At 40.6% G+C, this 22,303-nt stretch overlaps 1 protein-coding gene across 13 annotated transcripts in view; it reads right to left on the bottom strand.

Annotated features, from left to right (window-relative positions):
• The window catches only part of PTPN5 (protein tyrosine phosphatase non-receptor type 5), a 67,598-nt gene that overhangs the window by 23,423 nt on the left and 21,872 nt on the right, over positions 1 to 22,303 (bottom strand). For 12 of the 13 annotated variants that reach the window (XR_014010188.1, XM_081202273.1, XM_081202271.1 and 9 more), the window contains 3 exons: positions 6,357 to 6,529; positions 5,853 to 5,972; positions 3,543 to 3,626 (listed from right to left, as the gene is read on the bottom strand). Coding sequence is in view for 12 of the 13 variants with exons in the window: in XM_081202273.1 (XP_081058399.1) it covers positions 3,543 to 3,626; positions 5,853 to 5,972; positions 6,357 to 6,509 (357 nt within the window). In the remaining variant the exon portion in view is untranslated. Of the gene's footprint in view, positions 1 to 3,542; positions 3,627 to 5,852; positions 5,973 to 6,187; positions 6,276 to 6,356; positions 6,530 to 22,303 lie in introns of those variants that run through there. The other variant, XM_081202264.1, reaches the window with a different exon arrangement.

Consider the following 22,303-nt stretch of genomic DNA (forward strand, 5'->3'; position numbering starts at 1 on the left):
GGAGACACACACACACACACACACACACACACACACTGGCAGTTGTCAAATATTTCAACATCTGTCAGAGAAGAGAAGGACAACAACTGTCCACGGAGAACAGAACAAGGATCAATGAGGCAGGTTCAGGTTGAAAAGAAATTTCCGAGCTACTAGAGCAAGTCAGCAATAAAATAAGCAGCTTAAGGATGCAAATCCAATCTACCCCTTTGGGGGCTGTCAAGGAAGGTTAAGAGAAGCCTCCATTTATAGGGGCCTCACCTAGAGACAGGAGTGGTGGAGGGCAGGGCGTTGGCACAGTCAGTTTGCTTGGTCTCTATGACTGTGCAAACAGCGTTTCCAGAAAACTGCATTAAATCTAATTCCGATATTAAGCTGTTAAATACACAAACCAACTTAATTTAATAACCTGTGAGGATAAGTTCAAGTCTGCTTTTATTCAATGCAGAATATCCACAATTTAACAGCTTGCTCAAAGGGCTCCACTGTTTAAAACAGTGTGCTGCCTATAATCTCTGGCAAAGTGCCAGGACTTCAACCTCTCCCTGTCCTCTAAGGAAGTATCCAAACCATAGCTAGGCCCGGGACCCGGGGGCTGGATCTGGCCCAACTGCCTTCTAAATCTGGCCCGCAAACGGTCCAGGAATCAGCGTGTTTTTACATGAGTAGAATGTGTCCTTTTATTTAAAATGCATCTCCGGGTTATTTGTGGGGCATAGGAATTCATTCAATTTTTTCCCTTCAAAATGTAGTCTGGCCCCCCCCCCCCAAGGTCTGAGGGACAGTGGACCGGCCCCCTGCTGAAAAAGTTTGCTGACCCCTTGTCAGGGAACTGCCATCGGAAGGAAGGGAGGTGAAAGGGCTCACACAGGTTGGGAGAGACTCAGCAGCTGAAGAGGGAACCAGTAGGGGGAGAGGAAGGGAGCTGAGGGAAAGTGAGCTGGAGGGATGGCTCCGAGACACCTCCAGCGAGGGCAGTGGGGAGGTTTCAGGACCTCCTGTAGGGACACCCACTCCTCGCCGGAAACTGTCACGCAGAGAGTCCAGAAGACGTGTTTCCGTTAAGGAGCTTTTATGTTGGAAGCGATTCCGAAAGCAACCACTGTCGGAATCTGCTAGCGACTGACGGAGCCATGTTTAAGGGGCTCCGTTACAGACAGAGGTTTGCAAACTTGACCAAACTCTGAGGGACTTGGATTTTACGCACAAGCAGCTCATCGTCCCATCACACCCCTGATCCAAACCAACAGGGATTTTTTCTTATGTGATCTGCTAAAGAGAATGGCACAAGTGCTTTTCAGTTCATACATCATTCCATGTTCTGCCACCATTGGCATTCTACTCCCTTCTATTTATGTAAAATTAATTTTTCATAACATATATGTATCTTTTTTTCAAATACTTCATCTCAGAGAAGTTTCAACTGTCCCTTTTCCTGGTCACTCTCTTTCATTTTCTGCCTTCATTTTTAGAGCTTTTATTCTTTTTCATTATTTGTGTGAATTTTTGCCAGTGTACTTCTGTGTCCATTTACCAAGACACCTTGTTAATTTTGACCTGATTTCTTTTAGCAGAGGTTAAAACTGGGCTGTTTCACACAATGTGTCAAAAACTGTAATTGATATTGTTGAGCCACAACAGAGAAGTGAAGAGACATAAAATGTGATAGGAGTGTTACTCTGGCAGTACCCAAAGGTGTGATCTATTCTACAAACGTGTATCAGTTTTCTAGCAGTAAAAGGTAAAGTAGCAGTGGCATTCCCAAATAACCATGGGAAGTGTAGTTTGGTGAGGTAACCTTTGTGATCTTTCCTTTCTCAGCAATTATAAACCCAAGAGTTCTCTAGGATAAATATATTACTGTTAAACTGGTTTAAGTCTGCAGTATAAATATAACTCTGTGAAAAGGGGAAATATGTACTTTGTAAGGTAAAGGGACCCCTGACCATTAGGTCCAGTCGTGACCGACTCTGGGGTTGCGGCGCTCATCTTGCTTTCTTGGCCAAGGGAGCTGGCATACAGCTTCCAGGTCATGTGGCCAGCATGACTAAGCCACTTCTGACGAACCAGAGCAGCACACGGAAACGCCATTTACCTTCCTGTTGGAGCAGTACCTATTTATCTACTTGCACTTTGACGTGCTTTCAAACTGCTAGGTTGGCAGGAGCAGGGACTGAGCAATGGGAGCTCACCCCGTCGCGGGGATTCGAACCGCCGACCTTCTGATCGGCAAGTCCTAGGCTTTGTGGTTTAACCCACAGCGCCACCCGCGCCCCCAAGGATGTGTCAGAAGTGGGATGTGAACCCACGCCTCCTATTTGTAGGTTTATGCTAAATGATGTGATAACCAACACAAAAATAATACTGTTGTATCGTCACATCAGTACTCCAGTTGGCCGCAAGAGCTTCTCGCACTCAAGCGGAAGCTGCGTTGGATGTTAGGCTTCCGAAAGACGTTTGAAAACCAGAGTGTTTACTTCTGGATTTTCAGCATTCGGGAGCTGAAATGTTCCAAAAAGGAGCCGTTCAGGAACCAAGGTTTGACTGTACTATAATTTTTGACACTTAAGAAGGAAAATCCCCTCTCTCTCACACACAGCTGCTCTCAACATTCCATAAATTAAACATAAGTCCTTGTTGCCCTACTCCCCCCTCCTTTCTTGATTAAAATGTTGTTTGTTTCAAATTATGAACTATTATACAGATTCCCCAGTATGTCAAACCTGGATTCTTATTCATCCATTGATGGTGATCTCAGATATGTCCCACCATGGGATCACTTCAGTAATCCATCCCCACTCTCTGGCTTTTGCCAACTAAGCTAACCAAGGGAATTGATTTAACATAAATTAAATTACAGCAACGTATTAACATTGTTGTACACCTATAATGATCTCGACTACTTTGTTTCTTTGTTGCTGTGCTTAATTGACTCTGACGGCAAGAAACAGTTTGGGGAAACTGCAGAAAGGACCGATCATAACAAAAACATCACACTGTGCTTATTCTGATTTGGCTTGTTTCAGGCTTGGAGTGGCTCATTGTACAAGTTCTGGTGATTTTATACAGTTCAGTGTCAATTTAGAAGTCTGTCTTTTGCACTTTAATGTGCACTATTACACCACTCTCTGAAAGCTTTTTATTTGATCTCACAATACATCTTGCAAAGAAAAGCCTGAGCAAAAAGCTAATGCAATTGAACAGCAAAGCTAATCTCACTACCCACATCAGTATTCTTATTCACAGAGGTATTAACATTAATTACCATCCTTAGTGAGTGGTTTTTAAATACACTTCCTGCCAAGTTACCAGAGAAAATCCTGCAATTGTCCCATGTCCCAGAATGAGCCCAACAACAATATATATGTAACAATGTTTACGTGCTCAAACCATGTGCATGTGAATTGCTAATGCTTATTGGGGTATTAGAAACTGTTCCTCATGAAATGCATCACCATGACACTCTGAGGGAACTTGGAAGGTATCAATTTGTTTAGCAAATTCTTTAATCGGAATTGAATAAATTCAAGACGTGAGCTTACCAATATTCCTAGGAGTAGCAAGCCAAAGGAAACCAAAAACAGCAAGAAGCAAGGCACTATGATACCCCCATCTCTTTTCGGATCCTACAAAACAACACAAACCCATACAGGTTAATTGGAGGTATTTAAAAGTCCAAATGTTCCTAGTGCTGCTGTTCAATTACCTATCCAGTTAATCCCTTTTAAAAATCCATGGCCAGAAATCAAGAGCCTTCATTATATGCAAACATCTCAAATTCAAATCAAATGTTTTAACTCAAACTCAGCCCACCCCATTCCAAATTTTCTAATTGCTATCATCAAACAGGACAGAAATGCCGACTCTACTATCTCTTACATAAAATTGATCCCTAGAACTGGAGTGATTGATCCACTGATCCAAACGCCTCTGAATTGTTTCCTTCTGCTTGGTGCTTCTTTTGTGGTGTAGTGTGAGGATCAATCAGACTTGAAACTGCTTCCTAGCGCATGACATCATAACTCAAGCACAAAACTAGGGAAGACACTGAAGGTCACTGATCAGACCATCTGCCTTTAAAGAAAAATAAAACAGCTTGGAGGAGCAGAATGGAATGGGACTGTTCTGAAAAGGAAAGGTGGGGTTTCCTCTGAAACCATTTGTCCCATTGACAGTATTAATGGGGCAATTTACAACAGGAAAGGGATCCGGAAAGAAAGGATTGCCCCCTCTCTTACTGTCAGAGTTCCAACCAAATCTGAGGGTCCCCATTTCTTTTCTTAAATTATTTTAAGGAGACAGGAGATCTGATCCCATATCTGCAAGGTCCCACATTAAGAAAATATGGACTTAAAAGGCACTGCTCTGTCTGTGGAAACAATTCCACACATGAGGTGTCAACGATATGTGGGTGATGACACACAGCTTTATTTCTCATTTCCATTTGCAAATCTCAGGGAGGCTGTAGAGCTCCTGAACAGGTGTCTGGGGATGACTTTAGAATTAAGCTGAAGTCTAATGCAGACAGTGCTATGGGTGGGATGGCTGGCTGATCTGGGTGGACTGGTATGACCAGTGCTAGATGGGACCAGTGCTATAGCTTAGGTGTCCTCCTAGACACCATGCTGTTTGTGTCAACACTGGTAGTGTCTGTAGCTAGGAGTGAATTTTACCAGCTCAAGCTGGTACACCAACTACAATCCTATCTTAAAAGACTGGACCTTGCCTAAGTAAATCAATGCTTTAGTCACATTCAGGTTAGGCTACTGTGATGCACTCTATGAGAGGCTGTCTTTGAAGATGGTCTGGGAACTCCAACTGAGGTAGAATGCTGCTGCTCTGTTGCTGGTGGGGGCAAGGTGATAAGAGAATGCAACACCAGTTCTGTGCCAGCTGAGCTGGTTATTGCCCAGTTCAAACAGAGGGGCTGTGAAATCTATTCACAACTCAGCTGCCGTGAGCTAGCTCCACAGCTGCACATTGAGCTGTTGCCACCTCAGCACCTAGCTGGGAAGCACCTGTCCATACTGGCTGCAGGCTTTCCCCAGAGCTGGCTCCATGGAGCTGTTTCCTGGCTTAAGAGGGACTGCAGTGGCTGACACCCATCCCTCACAATGGCTTTGGGGGCTGAAATGTTATATATAAGAGTTTTCGCTTTTCCCCTGAAGGCATTGTGGGAGGGGGGGGTTGGACTCAGGTGGTGAATACAGCAAGACACGTTAGTTTCCCGAGTTCAACAGTGGCACTGAGCCAAGGAAGTGGGAGAGCTTAATTCTCCTCCCCTTCATTCCCCCACCCCCCGTCATCCGTAGAGTTCTGTGCTACGCTGAAAGTGGGGGATGCCCTGAAGGAGGAAGGGAATTGAATTTTGGTGCCCTCTACGGTCAATCCCACTTCCTCAAAGGGGCAGTTCGCCCTCACTTGTGGGAGTGACACTTAGGTCAGAGGAAACATGTCAGAGGCAACGATCCTCCCCCAATCTCCCAAGGGAAAGCTAAAGTAAGAGATGGCAGAGAGAAAGATGGGAAAGGGAGGATAATAATCGGCAAGTCTAGAGTGAAATAAATAAATTAATAATAATAATAATAATAATAATAATAATAATAATAATAATAATAATAATAATAATAATAATGGTTGCCCTAGCCATTATGGGTGGCTTCCAACAGAATACGTAAACAAAAACACAACAGAACATCACACATTAAAAGCTTCCTGATACAGGGATGCCTTCAGATGTCTATGGAAGGTCGTATAATCATTTATCTCTTTGACATCCGATGAAAGATCATTCCACAGTTTGGGAGCCACTATGTTCTGCATTAAAAGGATAGAGATATCACTGAACATACCTTTTCAGAATCTGTAAACAATTGTCCAGGTGAAGTAAGGAGATCGGACAATATCTCAAAAACCTCCAGAAACTCTGGGATTGTTTCACAGCCACCATACCAAAACATAAGGGAGATAACCTGTGCAGTCAATCAAATAATTCATCATGACCTTTCATCATCAGGAAAGTGAAATTTTCATTTTAATCTCAAGCCTGCATAACCAATTGGTTTTCATTTGTTCATTTGTTTAAAGTGCAAACAGAGATAAAATACAAAAAATTGTTTTTGTATCAGCCAGGCATTTTTGCAGGCTGCATACATTAACCGGAATAAAAAGACAAACAGATTATTACCTGGTTGTAACATGGCACAGCTTTTGACATAATTTCAGCTATATCAGCATATATGATGTGGGAAATCTGGCCCCTAAAATGTATGAATCTAAAAAAAACAAAAGCACTGTTGTCCTTTTCTCTTTTTTAAAAAAAGCGATCTCCATCTGAGTTAAGTCTGGATCCTTACCAATATCTGTGACAGGGCGAAGAGATACGCAATTCCTCCGGTCCACCAAGCCACCCAGCTATGCTCTGGAGTCCTCCTCGAAGAACCTTTCTGAGATTGTTCTGCCTTGCTCTGCAGTTCCTGCTGCTCATCAGCTCCATTTGGTGGTTCCATCACAGCTGGCTTCTAAAGACCTTCATGTGCGCAAATGAAACAAGTCAGGAAATAAAACAGCAATATAAGCCTTTCACTCTTGCTTGGGCTGCAGATGGACAGAAAAAGCTGTCAGATACCTGCCAGCAACCAGAGTTAGTAACTGCAGCTGGAGACATGAACACCACACTAATCCATGCTACCTTCATAGGAAAAATGTAGTGTGGGGAGATATATAATGACCCATTCCCCCTCCGCTCCCCACCTGCAACAGAATCAGCATTTTGTTGTTTGTATGTACTTCAGTTTTCAGTTCTTTCCTTTGGGGCTGTGTGATATCATATGCCTTGCTTTACACCTTTACATATACTTGTTACAATAATAAACTCAACCAGCCATTTTGAAGCGCTCACTCAGAGCCAATAAAAGAGCTTCTGGCCCAAATCGGATTGTGCAATACTACACTAATAAATCACACGGTATGTGTCTAAAGGGCACCATGGAATTTTATAATACCTCCTAAATGAAATGTCCACAACAGATGTAGCACATTCGTACCACAGGTTCCCAGGCATCCTATATGGGATGTAAAGGTAAAGGGACCCCTGACCATTAGGTCCAGTCGTGACAGACTCTGGGGTTGTGGCGCTCATCTCACTTTATTGGCCGAGGGAGCCGGCGTACAGCTTCCGGATCATGTGGCCGGCATGACTAAGTTCCATTTAATTCAGCTGAACACAGGGTAAATATACATAGGATTTGGCAGTAAATCCTGCAAGTCCAGACACTGTTCATTCTTTTATTTTCCCCTGAATGATCAAAGATCTATAATTCTCAGTGGCAGCTGTTTCAAAACTATATTCATTACCTGCATTATTATTATTTTTCATTCACATCCCACTGTTCATCCAAGGAGCCGAAGGTTGTGTGCAAGGTTCTTCCATCTCTATTTTTATCTTCACAACCACCCTGTGAGGTAGGGGCTGGTCCAAGGTCACCCAGCAAGCTTCGCGGCCAAGTGGGGATATGAACCCTGGTCTCCCTGGCTCTAGAGCAGGACTCGAACCACAACACCACACTGACTCTTACTACTCTGTTCTGCTCAAAACAAGCTGCCATAGCTGAAGCATGTGAGAGTTGGTTGTAGAATTGGGCTGTAACTGTTAAAATAGGAATCTGATTTGTTATGAAAGTACTCTGCAAACACAGTGCTTGAAACAGAAACATAGCTTTCCTTCTCTCCTCTGTTGGCCTCCGAACAAAACTGCAGATAAACTGCTTAAGAATCCTCCTCTGTGATGGTGAGCAACAACCACTTCCTCCTGACCCCTCTCCTACCTGGTCCCACCCACAAAATGGCCTATTGTAATCTATGGGCAAGCTGAAGAGTAGCTGTGTGCCAAAACGTCTGAGGAGATTGCTTGACTTTACAGTCATTGCTGAGTCACCAATCCTCTCCACATTAATTTTCACATTGCTCCCACTCAGTCCACCTGTCATTTCATATGGAATGAGAGATGGAGGGAGCGAAGCAATGTTCTCTTTTTCCATGCAGTGTTCCGTTTTCTCCAGTGGGTTCTGTCTCCATCCTTGGGACAAGGCACCTAAAAACTGACTGGTGATCATGCACTTAACAACATGTCTCTCTCTGTGTGTCTTTTCACACACACACACACACACACACACACACACACACACACACGTGTGTGCATGCACAACAAAATTGTGGCAGCTGCTTTCCTGAGCAATGTGTAAGTAAAAAGTAAAGCATCTTCAACTCCCACTGCTTCTCTTGAAGATCAAGCCTTGCTATATTCAAGCCTTGTTATATATATGGAGAGGCCGCTGGAAACAGCTTCAACTCCCACACTTTTGCTAGATCTGACACAGCTGTGCCAGAGAAGGTGAGGCATGGCTGCTAGAGTAGCCCAAAGATGCTGACTCAGCTCCTTACTGGAGTTTTGAGGTGAGCACCACCACAACTTCAGAAGCAGCAGAGAAAGCCTAGATGAGGCAGGCTTAAGATAGGACTTGATAAACTATGTTGCTGGGAAACTTGGAATGTTTGGTGGAAAAGCTTGGAATGAGTCCAACCAAACATAGGCCAGAGTTTCTTTGAAGACATCCCTTTTATAAAATTCTTGAAGAATGGCAACCACCAAAATTATTTGGACACATATAATTTCTTTTAAAAAGAAACTCTCTCGAGAGGCAACCTTCTAAGAAGGAACAACTCTTCTGAACACAAAAAAGAATCCATGAAAAAGGAAATTAGAAAATTTCTTCTGACATAAAATCCCCTCTAAGGAAATGAGGAATTATGAAACCCTGAGAGAAGAATTTGTTCTAAAGGTTGAGGTGGGGGAGATTATAAAATCACCTACTGAGGCAAAGTCCCTTTAAAATGAAGGCAGTAAATGTTTCCTGTAAAGGTAATACAAGACAAATTCCTTCAGCTGCTGAATGGCATGCAGAAATTCAACGAGTTTTCTCTAAAAAAGGAAACAGAAATAGAATAAGCTTCTCCTTCAGGGGGAAAACCTGCATAAGCCCATCAGATCCATAGTTTCATCTCTTTCAAGTGGCTTCAATTTTGGCTCCCTGTTCTGGAGCTCATTCTCAAGGTAAAACAGAAGAAGTAAGAGAAGAGGGCACAGAGCTGTCTGTATAGCATACTGAAATGACATTTCCATTCTTCCATTAGCAATAGAACAATCGCTACCATTGTGTAACCATATCATCTTTATTAATCTCCTAAAGATAAATTTTGGAACATCCCAGAATCTTTTACAGCAGGCATAGGGAAACGGTCCTCCAAATGTGGCTGACCTAAAACTCCCATCATTCCTGGCCATTTGCAATGCTGGCTGCCACCAGTGAGAGTCCTTACCCCCCTCCCAACACACAAAACAGAAAAGCATGATGTGGAACCTGTTGCGAGCCGCTAGAGAGGGAAGAGAAAATTAGCAAGAAGCATGGAAGTCTTTAGGTGTGTGCTCTTTGGGTCCCTGAAAATTCTGAGTGGGAGACCTAAGTTTGCAATATAAGAGAAATATAATATTAGAGAAATGACCCAGCTTTCTAAAGGAGGCTGAATGCGCACAATAATCTTTCCACAAACAAATTGTGCTAAATTGTACTAGAGGTGATATGCTTATCTGAGTTGTTTGCCATAAACAAAGGTCACCGATGAGGAAGGAAAAGACAAGGACATCAGGATCACCACAATTTAAACCACTGTATGATTTGTTCCAAGGCTAATGGGAGGAAGGGGTCACAGTTTGAAAAGTGAGCTGGCTGCCCCTTCCCAGAGCAAGATTCCATCTTTTGCAGCACAGAACCTCTCCACATCCAGCTGAGGCCGACAGGTCACAAAACCAGTATTAACAGTGAGAAAATGTAGCTTATTCCAATGAACCTGTCATCATTTTGTAGTCCTTCTTTTATGGTACATATTATCAGTTCATTCAAGATGTTTCATTGTTTATAACAAAAAAATAATAATGAAGGGGGAAAAGGTAACAAAATCTAAGAGGTTTTGGATGTTTTGAAGAAAAGAAAAAACAATAATCATTTTGGGTGGTGCAAAACTATCAGGAAAAACAAGAAATACCAATGATCTAAAAATGACCTAGTTGGTAGAGTCTTGGGCCTCCATGGAATTGAGGGGGGAAAGAATTGTAGTTCTTTGAGGAGAGAAGTGGACAAGCATGCCCCCCCCCCCCAAATGTAACTAAGAAAAAGAACCTGGATTGTATAGCTTGGATGCTAGGAAAACGACTGTAGCTGGTTCCCTAATGAACAAGCAAAGAGGTTAACTTGGGGATTAAAATCTTGTTGCTCCTTCCACAGGAACCACTGTTTTCTCCATTATTGTTGAAAGTGGAACACATGAATATGGAATTTGAATCTCATCCATTCACAATGCATGGACCCAAATTTCTCATTGTGGTTGTGAATTCAGCTGTTAAAAGCTTGAACGAGGTGGTGTTACTTTATTTGTCAGTTTGCAACCTGCCATTAATGAATTCATAATGCACTATGTATGAGCTTACAAATCAGTGTTATGCAACCTGTACAAAGTGTAGCTTATGGTTGGCTGCTTGTACTTACCACTTAAAAGAAGAAGAAATAAATGAAGCCAGGGAGTCCTCCTTATTAAAGTTCTCAAAGGGGAATTTTAGTTCAAGCATTAGTTAAAGAAACAAATGTTTAAACTGATTGAACAACCCTGCAAAGTACTCCACACGTTTAGACTATGGACACAGGTTTGTTTTGGTCTTTTTTCTCTTATGGGCATCTTTGGCAATAGATACACCATTTCATTTTATTTTATAAAATTTTTTATTGCGTTTCTTTCCATAGGTTAACAGATTTGTTTACATAACAACATGCAAGAAACATTTTTTATATATGAGAAAAAATAAAGAAAGAAGAAAAAGTTAAGAAACTTTCATAACATCCTGTGACAGTTCGCTTTTGGACCTCCTCACATCCTCTCAGCATTGCATTCATTATTCTAGCCAGTTCAGCAATTTGTTATCTTGTTTCTCATCTTATTAAACCTTTAAATTTATTATGTTACCAATTTCAAAAATTTGTAATTTAGTTTTAACACTCTTAATAAACATAATATTTTGTTTCTAATTTGTCTCGTTTTTTTTCCATCAATACTTACTTTATCATTTACTTAAATAAATTGCAGAAGCATAACGTTTCTTGATCGTGCACAATCTTAACATTCAAACAACTTATAATATTTTTGCAAATAGTCCTTAAATTTTTTCCAGTCCTCCTCCATTGTTTCTTCGCTCAGATCTCGAATTCTGCCAGTCATTTCTGCCAACTCCATGTAGTCCATCAGCTGCGTCTGCCAGTCCTCCAGTGTGGGTAAATCTGGTGTCTTCCAGAACTTTGCAATAAGAATCCTAGCTGCTGTGGTTGCATACATAAACAAGGTTCTGTCCTTCTTTGGCACCTTCCGGTCCACCATGCCCAGAAGAAAGGCCTCTGGTTTCTTAGAAAAGGTATATCTAAATACCTTTTTCAGCTCATTATGTATCATTTCCCAAAAGGCCTTTACTTTCGGGCAGGTCCACCAGAGGTGAAAGAATGTCCCTTCTGCCTCCTTGCATTTCCAACACTTATTATCAGAAAGATGATATATTTTAGCCAACTTGACTGGGGTCATGTACCACCGGTATACCATTTTCATAATGTTCTCTTTCAAGGCACTACATGCCGTGAATTTCATACCGGTGTTCCATAACCTTTCCCAGTCCTCAGACATAATGTTGTGTCCTACATCCTGTGCCCATTTTATCATAGCAGATTTAACTGTCTCATCCTGTGTGTTCCATTTAAGCAGCAAGTCATACATCCTCGAAAGTACCTTAGTCTTTGGTTCTAGTAACTCCGTCTCCAGTTTCGATTTCTCCAACTGGAAACCCACTTTTTTATCCATTTTAAATACCTCTTGAATTTGAGCATAATGTAACCAATCTCGCACCTTATTTTTTAATTTGTCCTGGCTTTGGAGCTTCCAATTATCTCCAACTCTTTCAATCAATTCCCAATATTTTGGCCAGTAGGCCTCCATATTGGGCCTTTTTTTAGAAATCTTGGCTTCCACTGGTGATAACCACCTCGGGGTCTTGCTTTCTAATAAGTCCTTGTACTTCATCCAGACGGCAAAAATTGATTTTCTGACAATATGGTTTTTAAACAGTTTATGAACCTTCGCCTTGTCATACCACAAGTATGCATGCCAACCATAAACATTGTCAAACCCTTCCAGATCTAGGACATCGGTGTTTTCCAACAGAAACCAATCCTTCAGCCAGCAGAAGGCTGCAGCCTCATAGTACAACCTTAAATCCGGCAGGGCAAACCCCCCTCTTTCTTTTGAGTCAGTTAGTATTTTGAATTTAATTCGGGGCTTTTTGCCCTGCCAGACAAACTTAGAGATATCCTTCTGCCATTTTCCAAAACATTCCATTCTGTCCACGACCTGGAGGGTTTGAAATAAAAATAACATTTTTGGCAAAACACACATCTTTATAGCTGCGATTCGGCCTGACAAGGTAAGTTTCAATCTTGACCAAATATCCAAGTCTTTTTTAATTTCCGACCAACATTTTTCATAATTATCTTTAAATAGATTTAAGTTTTTGGTGGACAAAGATACCCCCAGGTATTTCACTTTTTTAACCACACTTAGCTCTGTCTCTTTCTGGTAAATAGATACACCATTTCAAACCCCAACTAGACCTTCTGAAAAACTGACTTTCCTTTAAAAAAAAAAAGTATGGAATATGATGTCAGAAATATGAGCTTCTTGTGAGAACACAGAAGAATATTAGGTTTCATTATAGTACAAATGGTTAGCATTTGCTATCTTTCAGTTGGGACTTCCTTCAAGGATGCCTTTTTGTCTTTCCTAGCAGCCCCCATTTCTCTTTTGGACAGCTAACAATGGCCAATTATTGCCAAACAATGAAGAATTTTTTTGTTTTTGTTTTTCTGCAATAGCTAAAACAAATGTGTGTGGTTGCTTTGCAGCATTCAGTGTTTTCCAGTACTTAGAGGCAATTTGGTGATGGACTTCTGAGCTTTGTTTTTAAAAACAAAAGAAAAACCCAGCAATGAAAGGTTGTCAGTTCAGCTGCTCTTACCACATCAGTTGCCTAGCCTCTCAACCCTGAAAATGCAAAGCCACACAAAAGCTCTGTAATCCTCCAGCTAAAATAAAAACTACATCTGTAAGCATTCAAGTACCCACTTCATGCAGATTGAGTAAAGCTGAAACAAGGATAATAAAGTAGGAGGTAGATTAAAGATAAAAACCTTAACACAAGAGCCGAATTCTGATGCCAAAACAGAATGGCAAAACTAAAATACAAGGGTCTTCTAGAAAAATGTGATTTGTTTAGCTGTTGACAGATTGGGCCTGTGGTTACAGTTTGGGTTATAGAACTTAATTTAGGGTCATCAATTGACAGCAGAATGTAGCTTCAAAAGCTCACTCTTTGGTATAGTTACCAGATGCACTCTAGAGCAGAGTCATAGCAACCAGACCACAAAGAACAATGGAAAGATTGTAATATTATTCTGGTTGGGATTTAAAGAGAAAGAAAAAAGTGTCCCCTACGTAACTCTTCTCTGTGTATGTGCAACTGTGTGAAAAGAGGTGTGATTATTTATTCATCATTACTGAAACCATGTGGTTGGTTTGCAGTAATGCAGAGTGTAGTTAAAATCATGAAGCCGTTCCTATTCTGAAAGCAGAAGTTTATAAAGCAGTTCGTGAACTTCTGAAATACCCATTACAATGAAGCTTTCACTTCAAATTTATGTATCATCAGCACATCATTGCTTTTCAGTAAAGTATATTTATGATCCTAACAGGATAATACATTGATTTGCAACTCTTTCCCCCTGGGAGGCGGGATTATGGTTATCATAATCAAAAGGTCCTCATATAGGTTTCTGGTTCTTGGGGTCTTATGGCATTTTAATGGATAATTAATCTATTATCCCACCCTCCACCCTTGCTCATAGCCTTCTTTCACTAATCCTTTCTGGGACAATTTATCCATCACCGTCACAGTTCAGCTGGAGGTCTTGTCTGATATCATCCAACCCAATCCAGCTTTCAAATTCTGATTCAAAAAAATGCCTTCTCATGAGTCACTGCAGCAACTCCTGCTGACTCCATAGTCTATACTTGTATCTTGCTTAAAACATCACAACTTTGGAAGAGCTCCTGATTATATTTTCTCTTTGCTCCATTTTCTTGTGCAATCTAATACTTTATATAATATTATGGCCTTCTTATACGACTAGCAATATATGTGAATTTTTTAGATGGTATCTGTAGAAGTGAAAAACCTTGCATTCTTTGGAAATGTAGCTAAGCTAAGATTGTTCACATGCCTTCATTCTTTCCCTAGTCTATGACAACATCTACTCTCTCAATAGCACATAGGATCAAACCATTAGATTTCATTTAAACCATTTACAGAAGACGGTAGCATGCAATATGCTTGACAGCTATAGGTATATGCCTTTGGTTTTCAAAGGCTTGGTTAATTATTCTTATTTTTAGGTACCTCCAATTATACCATTCCTGCCATGCAGTTAACTTCAAATGCAGCCTCATATATATTTAATGGGTACATGGTTGCTTCGGCTCTCTGCTTCCATATTAAGATCACTAGGATCATGCCATAAAATAGACATTGATTTTTAAACTAACTTTGATATCTAAACATGCACAAGTACAAGTAGCTTCAATTTTAAATAGTATAGAACTGGAAGGTAGTTAATTTAGAGCAGGTTTCTCCAAGAGAAATGTTTTCAAGGAAGTTGAACATTAAAATGTTTTGTCAGCTGAGATTCCCCTCTTGCTCATGGAGTAAGTTCCCTTGCTAAGACGTTCTAAATTTATAGCCCTGGGTAACTTTCCCCAGCTGCTGATGCAGCTAATTAGATTAGATTGCCATGCTAGGTTTGTATCTATGCAGCAGCCCATAGCTGCTTCCTCATTGGCGATCACTTGTAGCTGAGTAAGATTGTCTTCCATGAACACTGTCTTAACAGCGAGTCTGTGACTGTGGAGACCAATTCTGGATCCACACGTCCTTCCACAGTGGGGACATAGGTTTCTGGGCAGGAGTTGATCATGGTGAGGGTTTGCCCTCGAACACGTTTCTCCCTTTTGTCCTGAGTTTGAGCATCTTCAAAGTCCATGACACCTTTGGTAAATGCTGTTCTCCAATTGGAGCACTCACAGGCCAGTAGTTCCCAGTTGTCGGTTTTTATACTACATTTTAAAATACTTGCCTTGAACCTCTTTTGTTGTCCACCAGCATTACGCTTTCCATTTTAAAGTTTGGAATAGAGTAGTTGCTTTGGAAGACGATAATCAGGCATCTGAACAACATGACCAGTCCAATGAAGCTGATGTTGAAGAATCATTGCTCTGACACTGTGATCATTGCTTCTTCCATTAGTTCGCTTGTCTTCCCAAGTGACATGTGAAATTTTTGGAGACACCATTGATGGAGTCTTTCGAGGAGTTGGAGACGCTGTTTATAAGTGGTCCATGTTTCACAAGCATACAGTAAGTTGGTAGTACAATAGCTTTGTGAACAAGCATTTTGGTTTCCCTGCTAACGCCCCAGTCCTCAAACACACTGCGCTTCAATTGGGAAAAAGCTGCATTTACAGAGTCTATGTGATGCTGGATTTTGGCATCAGTGTCGGCCCTTGTGGAAAGATAACTTCCCAGGTAGGACAAGTGATCAACCCTTTCCAACGTTACATAGGCTTTCCATAGCATAGCAATGGTAGGCCCTGGTGCCTTCCAGAAACTGCAGCATCCAATCTCCTGAACCGACACTCACATCAAGGCTGATCTAACTCACAAATCTTCTGTGGAATGCCCAGCTTTTCTACAGTGGATCATGCCCAAAGCTCTCACCAGAAGCATGAAATAAATAAGGGACAGTGTGCTTCATGCTGGCATGCCTGAATTCTTGTTCTCTGTAGAACCTTGTGGACTGTGCCATAGCAGTCAATTGATTTCAAAATCTGCAGGGTGTATGGCTTCTGTGACTGATGGAAGAAAACAGGTGCAACACTTATGCCAACACGACTGCCTACTGACTCTTTTTAAAAAAATAATGATTGAATGTTCTGTTAACAAGCTCTCCAGTTCATGTAGGTAGGAGATCTTATTGTTGCAAACAGGACAATAGAATTCAGAGAAAGCCATTGATTAATTGTAGGTAGAACACTGGACTAAAGCTTGAAGGTCATGCTGTGTTTATGTTGCTGAAACAAACAACAACAGAGTGTGGATAATGCATTTAACTTAATTAATTGTTTCCCTCCTCTGCAGTACTGCAGCATTTCTTTGTGTTTCAAAATAAAAGAAGAGAGCAATTTAATTTTAAAATGTAAATAGCTTTGGCCTTTGAAAATGTAGTTGATGTTAATAGGCACAAATCTATAGCAGTACTTCTCGTATTCTGTTATTCCTAATCCTAAACAAGCTTTGCTTCTCTGCTGCTGTATAGGTTGTTTGTCAACCTCTTTTCTAAGCATCTTTCCAATGTGAATGGATCACCACCACAATCCAAGGAAAGGGATTAACATACACAAACAGCATTGTATATAACTTTCTTAATGATGAGCGATATCCAAGTTAGGATGCAGTTCATCTGCATCATGTTGTTTTGAATGGGATGTACGTTCCAGTGTGAAATCTAAATTATGTCCCCTTCCATTCCCCCTCCCAAAGCTAGTGTCCATACCTTGCTTTACAAGTGTCTTGAGCCGTGTTGTGGCTTACATTTCTTCAAAGCTGAGCACATTTTACATTGCAGGGTGGGATTTTAAAAGATACATGTGTATTACTATCAGTGATTTCATTACCTAGGGATATGTTATTTCATTTTATTCTATATGTTAATGTATTATATTCTTTTTCTTCCCTCCCCTTTTTAAAACTTCACTGGAGGCCTCCATAATAAGAATTTCTCAAGAACACATATTTTTCCATTGCCTCGGCAAAATGAACCACATTTTAATTGTATTTGTACATTGTTGTTTAGTCGTGTCCGACTCTTCGTGACCCCATGGACCAGAGCACGCCAGGCACTCTTGTCTTCCACTGCCTCCCACAGCTTGGTCAAACTCATGCTGGTAGCTTCGAGAACATTATCCAACCATCTCCTCCTCTGTCGTCCCCTTCTCCTTGTGCCCTCCATCTTTCCTAACATCAGGGTCTTTTCCAGGGAGTCTTCTCTTCTCTCTCTCTCTCTTTTTTAAATGATATTTATTAGAAGTTTAAAAATTACAGAAAAAAGAAGAAAAGAAAACAACAAAAAATTAACAAGACATACATTATAATACATAAAAAAGAAGAAAAAAAACCATAAGAACCAATACAACAATACAGCAAAAAAGAACAATAACATTAAAACACACATCCAATATTCCATATCTTTATCTTTCATTTACTTGTTTCATCGACCTCCTCACACCTCCCTTTTTGTATTCTAGTTTAATTAATTATTTCAGCAAATTCTTTCCATCTTTCTCAATTTTTGTTGAATAATTTATCTTAACAGTCTAACCTATTAATTAACTCAGCAAATCCTTTCCATCTTTCACTATATTCTGTCATTCAATTTACTTTAATTTATTTTAACCTTATCTTACCATAAAGTACCTTAAAACTTAAAACCTATTTATACATAACTCCTTATATCATTTCTACTAAAGCCAAATAGTTTCATTCCAACATTTTTCCTAATACTCATTAATTTTACACTAATTCTCAAAATAATTTTTTTATAAAAATTTTCTTCTCGGGTTAAGTCAGTCCTTACTGTCCATTCCATCTAGTCCATCAACCTGGTGATCTTATGTCTGAAGCTCTTAAGTCTTTTCCATGTCCCTTCTGCAGATCTTCTTGTTTATACCTGAACTTTACCTTGTCTTTTGTTGATCTTTTTCTTAATTTCTTTCCTTTCTCATTGAGGAGTAGGTCTCAGGGAGACTCAAACCCCACAATATCTCCGTCTCCCCTCAACAGATCAGCCCATTCTCCACAGTCAGCACTGTAGTCCAGAAAGTATTTAAAAGCATGTTTCAAAGTCCCTCCAAAGTTAAGAGCCCCCACAACTCCAGATCCCCTCTGGCCCAAAACCAAATCCCAAAAACCAAAACGTCCCTGCCTAGGGGGATCCATCCAACTTCCCATCTCCCAACCAAACGATACTCCCTCTCTCCATATCTGACTTTCTCCAGGTTCAGTCTTCAAAAACAGCAGCTTATGCTCCTGCAGGGTCTCGGGTTTCTCCATTTGTGTTACTTGAGGTTCAACAGCAACCTCCTCCATTATCTTCTGCCCTTGCACTTGCCCTGTCAAAACAGATTCCTGGGTTGGTTCCTCAATGGTTTCTATATGAGTATTCACTGTTTGTCCAAAGTTTTTGACTGCAACAGTCATCAAATCCATCTTCTCATGCAGCTGCTCCAACAAAGCGCTTGTCTTGCAAAAAGCAAGCACCAAAACTTCTTCTAAACACGTTTTTATCCAAGGTCAGAGTCTGGTCTCACGATCCTTGATCTCCACAGCTGTGAAATCCCCAGATCGACTCCAGCAACAGTTTAACAAGCTCCCTCTAGAGGAGACAATTTCTATTTGTATCCATCTTTTGAAAGCAGGTCCAACAAAAGAAAGTTACTTTCATTTTTCAAATATTTTGTTTCTTTTGAATGCAAAAGGCAACATTGGAATCAATATGTTTCTCTTTTTTAACTATCTGTCAAAAGACATTCCATTCACAGTCAATGAACTTCCCCAAAAATTTCTGTCTCTGACACCCCGTTCCCAGGTTTGAGACGGTGGAAATTTATCTTTCTTTACTCTCTCTCCTTCAGGCTTGAACAATCTAAGATTTCCCCCCTCTTCTCCTGCTTCCAAGAGGGGTTTTGATGGTTATAACAGAAGGAAACTTAGTCCTTTATATACGACTTTCCTGACTTTAGCTTGCAAAGTTTTGCTTCAGTCTATTTACAAAAGCGGAAGGCGGACTTCCTATTTAGAACCTTCCTGCTTCGGCGCCAAATTAAAATGTTTCGTAGTCCAATTTTCCGTTCTACTCACAGGTACTTGTTTAGAGTCCAATTGTCCACAGGAAAAAGTCAGCGCTCTCCAGCAACGGCTGTGCGGCTTCACTCCGTAAAAGTAGCGGTCGATTCAAAACACTGCGCCTTCTCACCCCACATAGCTTCGGATCCCCGAAAAAGGGTTTCCCTGCGAGTAGGGGAGGCGCTCTTGGTGTCAGCCAAATCCCACGTTCCCAGGCTTCCTCCGCCTGGGATTTTTGAGGGGTCTCCGCCTTCGCCGCGGCAGCAAGACCCGATTTTCACGAAGCGGGTTCCTCTCGGTCAGAGGAACTCCGCCATTGCCGATGGCGCTAACCCGGAAGTCTCCAGGGAGTCTTCTCTTCTCATGAGGTGGCCAAAGTATTGGAGCCTCAGCTTCACAATCTGTCCTTCCAGTGAGCACTCAGGGATGATTTCCTTAAGAATGGATAGGCTTGATCTTCTTGCAGTCCATGCGACTCTAAAGAGTCTCCTCCAGCACTATAATTCAAAAGCATAAATTCTTCAGCGATCAGCCTTCTTTATGGCTCAGCTCTCACTTCCATACATCACTACTGCGAAAACCATGGCTTTAACTATACGGACCTTTGTTGGCAAGGTGATGTCTCTGCTTTTTAAGATGCTGTCTAGGTTTGTCATTGCTTTTCTCCCAAGAAGCAGGCGTCTTTTAATTTTGTGACTGCTGTCTCCATCTGCAGTGATCATGGAGTGACCAAGAAAGTAAAATCTCTCACTGCCTCCATTTCTTCCCCTTCTATTTGCCTGGAGGTGATGGACCCGGTGGCCATGATCTTAGTTTTTTTGATGTTGAGCTTCAGACCATATTTTGCGCTCTCCTCTTTCACCCTCATTAAAAGGTTCTTTAATTCCTCCTCACTTTCTGCCATCAAGGTTGTGTCATCTGCATATCTGAGGTTGTTGATCTTTCTTCCAGCTTGGGATTCATCCAGCCCAGCCTTTCGCATGATGAATTCTGCATATAAGTTAAACAAGCAGGGAGACAATATACAGCCTTGTCGTACTCCTTTCCCAATTTTGAACCAATCAGTTGTTCCATATCCAGTTCTAACTGTAGCTTCTTGTCCCGCATAGAGATTTCTCAGGAGATACTTTGTACATACTTGGCTATATATTCCGTTTTTTTAACGTGCAAATGATGACTGCAACTGTGGTATCACTTGTAAAATTAAAATGCCAAGTGATTTCAATTAGACAAAAGGTGCCCCCACAAATGTAAGTAGAACATTGCTAGATCAGGCCAAAAACTCATCTAATGCAGCATTCTGTTCTCATAATAGCCAATCAGATGCTCAAGGAAAACAGGATCTGAGTGCAGGAGCACTCTCCACCACTTGTGATTCTCAGCAATGGGATTTAGAGCCATAATACCTCTGACAGGGGAGGCAGAACATAGCCACTATAGCTAGGAACCACTGATATTATTCTCCATGCCAATTTTCCTGAAACGTATCATTGGGTTTTGTAATTGCCTTCAGCATCCTGCATCACATTCCATAGCAAGTGTTCCCCAGGGGAAGTGTTACAGGATTTAGTTTTCATTAGAAGAGAATACACTGGAAATTTATGGTGTCTTCATAACATTTTGCTTATTTGTGAATATAAAAATACAGCCTATTGGAAGGAAGGAAAACCGCTGAAGCTGCATCAGGTCTCCAAAGAGAGAGAGAAACTACACCCCAAGGATGCTAGATTCAGCAACTCCAACTAAAACTTCTCAGTTCTCTTGCCTGTACCCAAATTCAAATGGGTAACTGCTTTTAGCTTTCTTCCTGTGCTTTCACCAAGCTATGATGTGTGTAACACATCTTCCATCTCATGCCAATTTTTAGCACAGGGTGCAAAATGTTTAGATAAAAGATTCTCTCCACCTACTCAGTATTTATGCAGTAACAGAGAAGGGCCATCACAACACATAAATCATTCTTATGAAAGGAGGTGAAGTTACTCCATTGACCAACCAATTCCCTCAACAGAAATTTATTTTGCCCTCATGACATTTTCCAATAACAGTATTTCCCTTACTGATTTCTCCCATAAGCTCACCGTACATTCAAATATAGACACACATTTAGGCTACAGGTCTAAAGATGGTTTAGTATCATACAATAAAGACATTTACAGATTTCTACACTAGGGTTGACCAACTGGTACTGCAGAAGGCTGATTTATGGGAGGAAAATGTTCTTCTGAGACAGGAAGGGAAATAGAGCGGATTCCAAGCTCAACAGAAACCAGTATATTGCAAAGCAAAATAAAAAAAAAATGTTTCCACACAAAGAGATAGGTGTTAAATGTACTTCCAGCAACTTGAAAGAAGTATAAGTGCTAAGCTAAACACTAAGAATTTTCCTTTTCCAATAATTTTTATTAAATTTTCTACAATTTTAACAAATACTGCAACAAACGTTGCACAACCAAAAAACAAACCAAAAGAAAAATAAAAAATACAGTATAAAAACAACAACAAATATACAACAAAAACAAACTTAATTATTTCAATGTCCAACCCTATAAACCTACTTGACTTCCTCTAGTCCCTCCCCTGAGTTTCCTTGTGTCTGAATGTAACAGCTTTCCAATATCATTATTAATAACAATGTTTGTTATTTATTCACTTTTCTTAGTATTCTAAATCAAATTTATTTAAATAAATTCTAATTTAATCCTAGGCCTATTTGATACTTTCAAGTAATTTCTAATTTTTAATATTACAATAATTATTCAAATAGTCCTTAAATTTCCTCCAGTCTTCTTGGTATTCCTCTTCTTTCTGGTTGCGGATTCTTCCAGTAAGGTCAGCTAGCTCCATAAAGTCCATCATCTTCATCTGCCATTCTTCCACAGTTGGTAGTTCTTGCGTTTTCCACTTCTTGGCTAGTAAAATTTGAGCGGCAGTTGTGGCATACAAATATAATTTACCATCCTTCTTGGGCAATTCCAAACCCACACCACACTATCTGTTTTACAATGCAATCATTGGATCCCTGAAGGCATTAGTATAAGCATGAAACCATAATGTGGAGAGCTGCTGCAAAACAGCTGATTAAATGGGTATTGTAAACTAGGGATAGATTTACTCCCAGTTGACTCCCAACCCAAGCAGAAGCTGA

Source organism: Podarcis bocagei (assembly GCF_964188305.1).
Source record: "Podarcis bocagei genome assembly, chromosome: 1".
NCBI classification, from domain to species: Eukaryota; Metazoa; Chordata; class Lepidosauria; order Squamata; family Lacertidae; genus Podarcis; species Podarcis bocagei.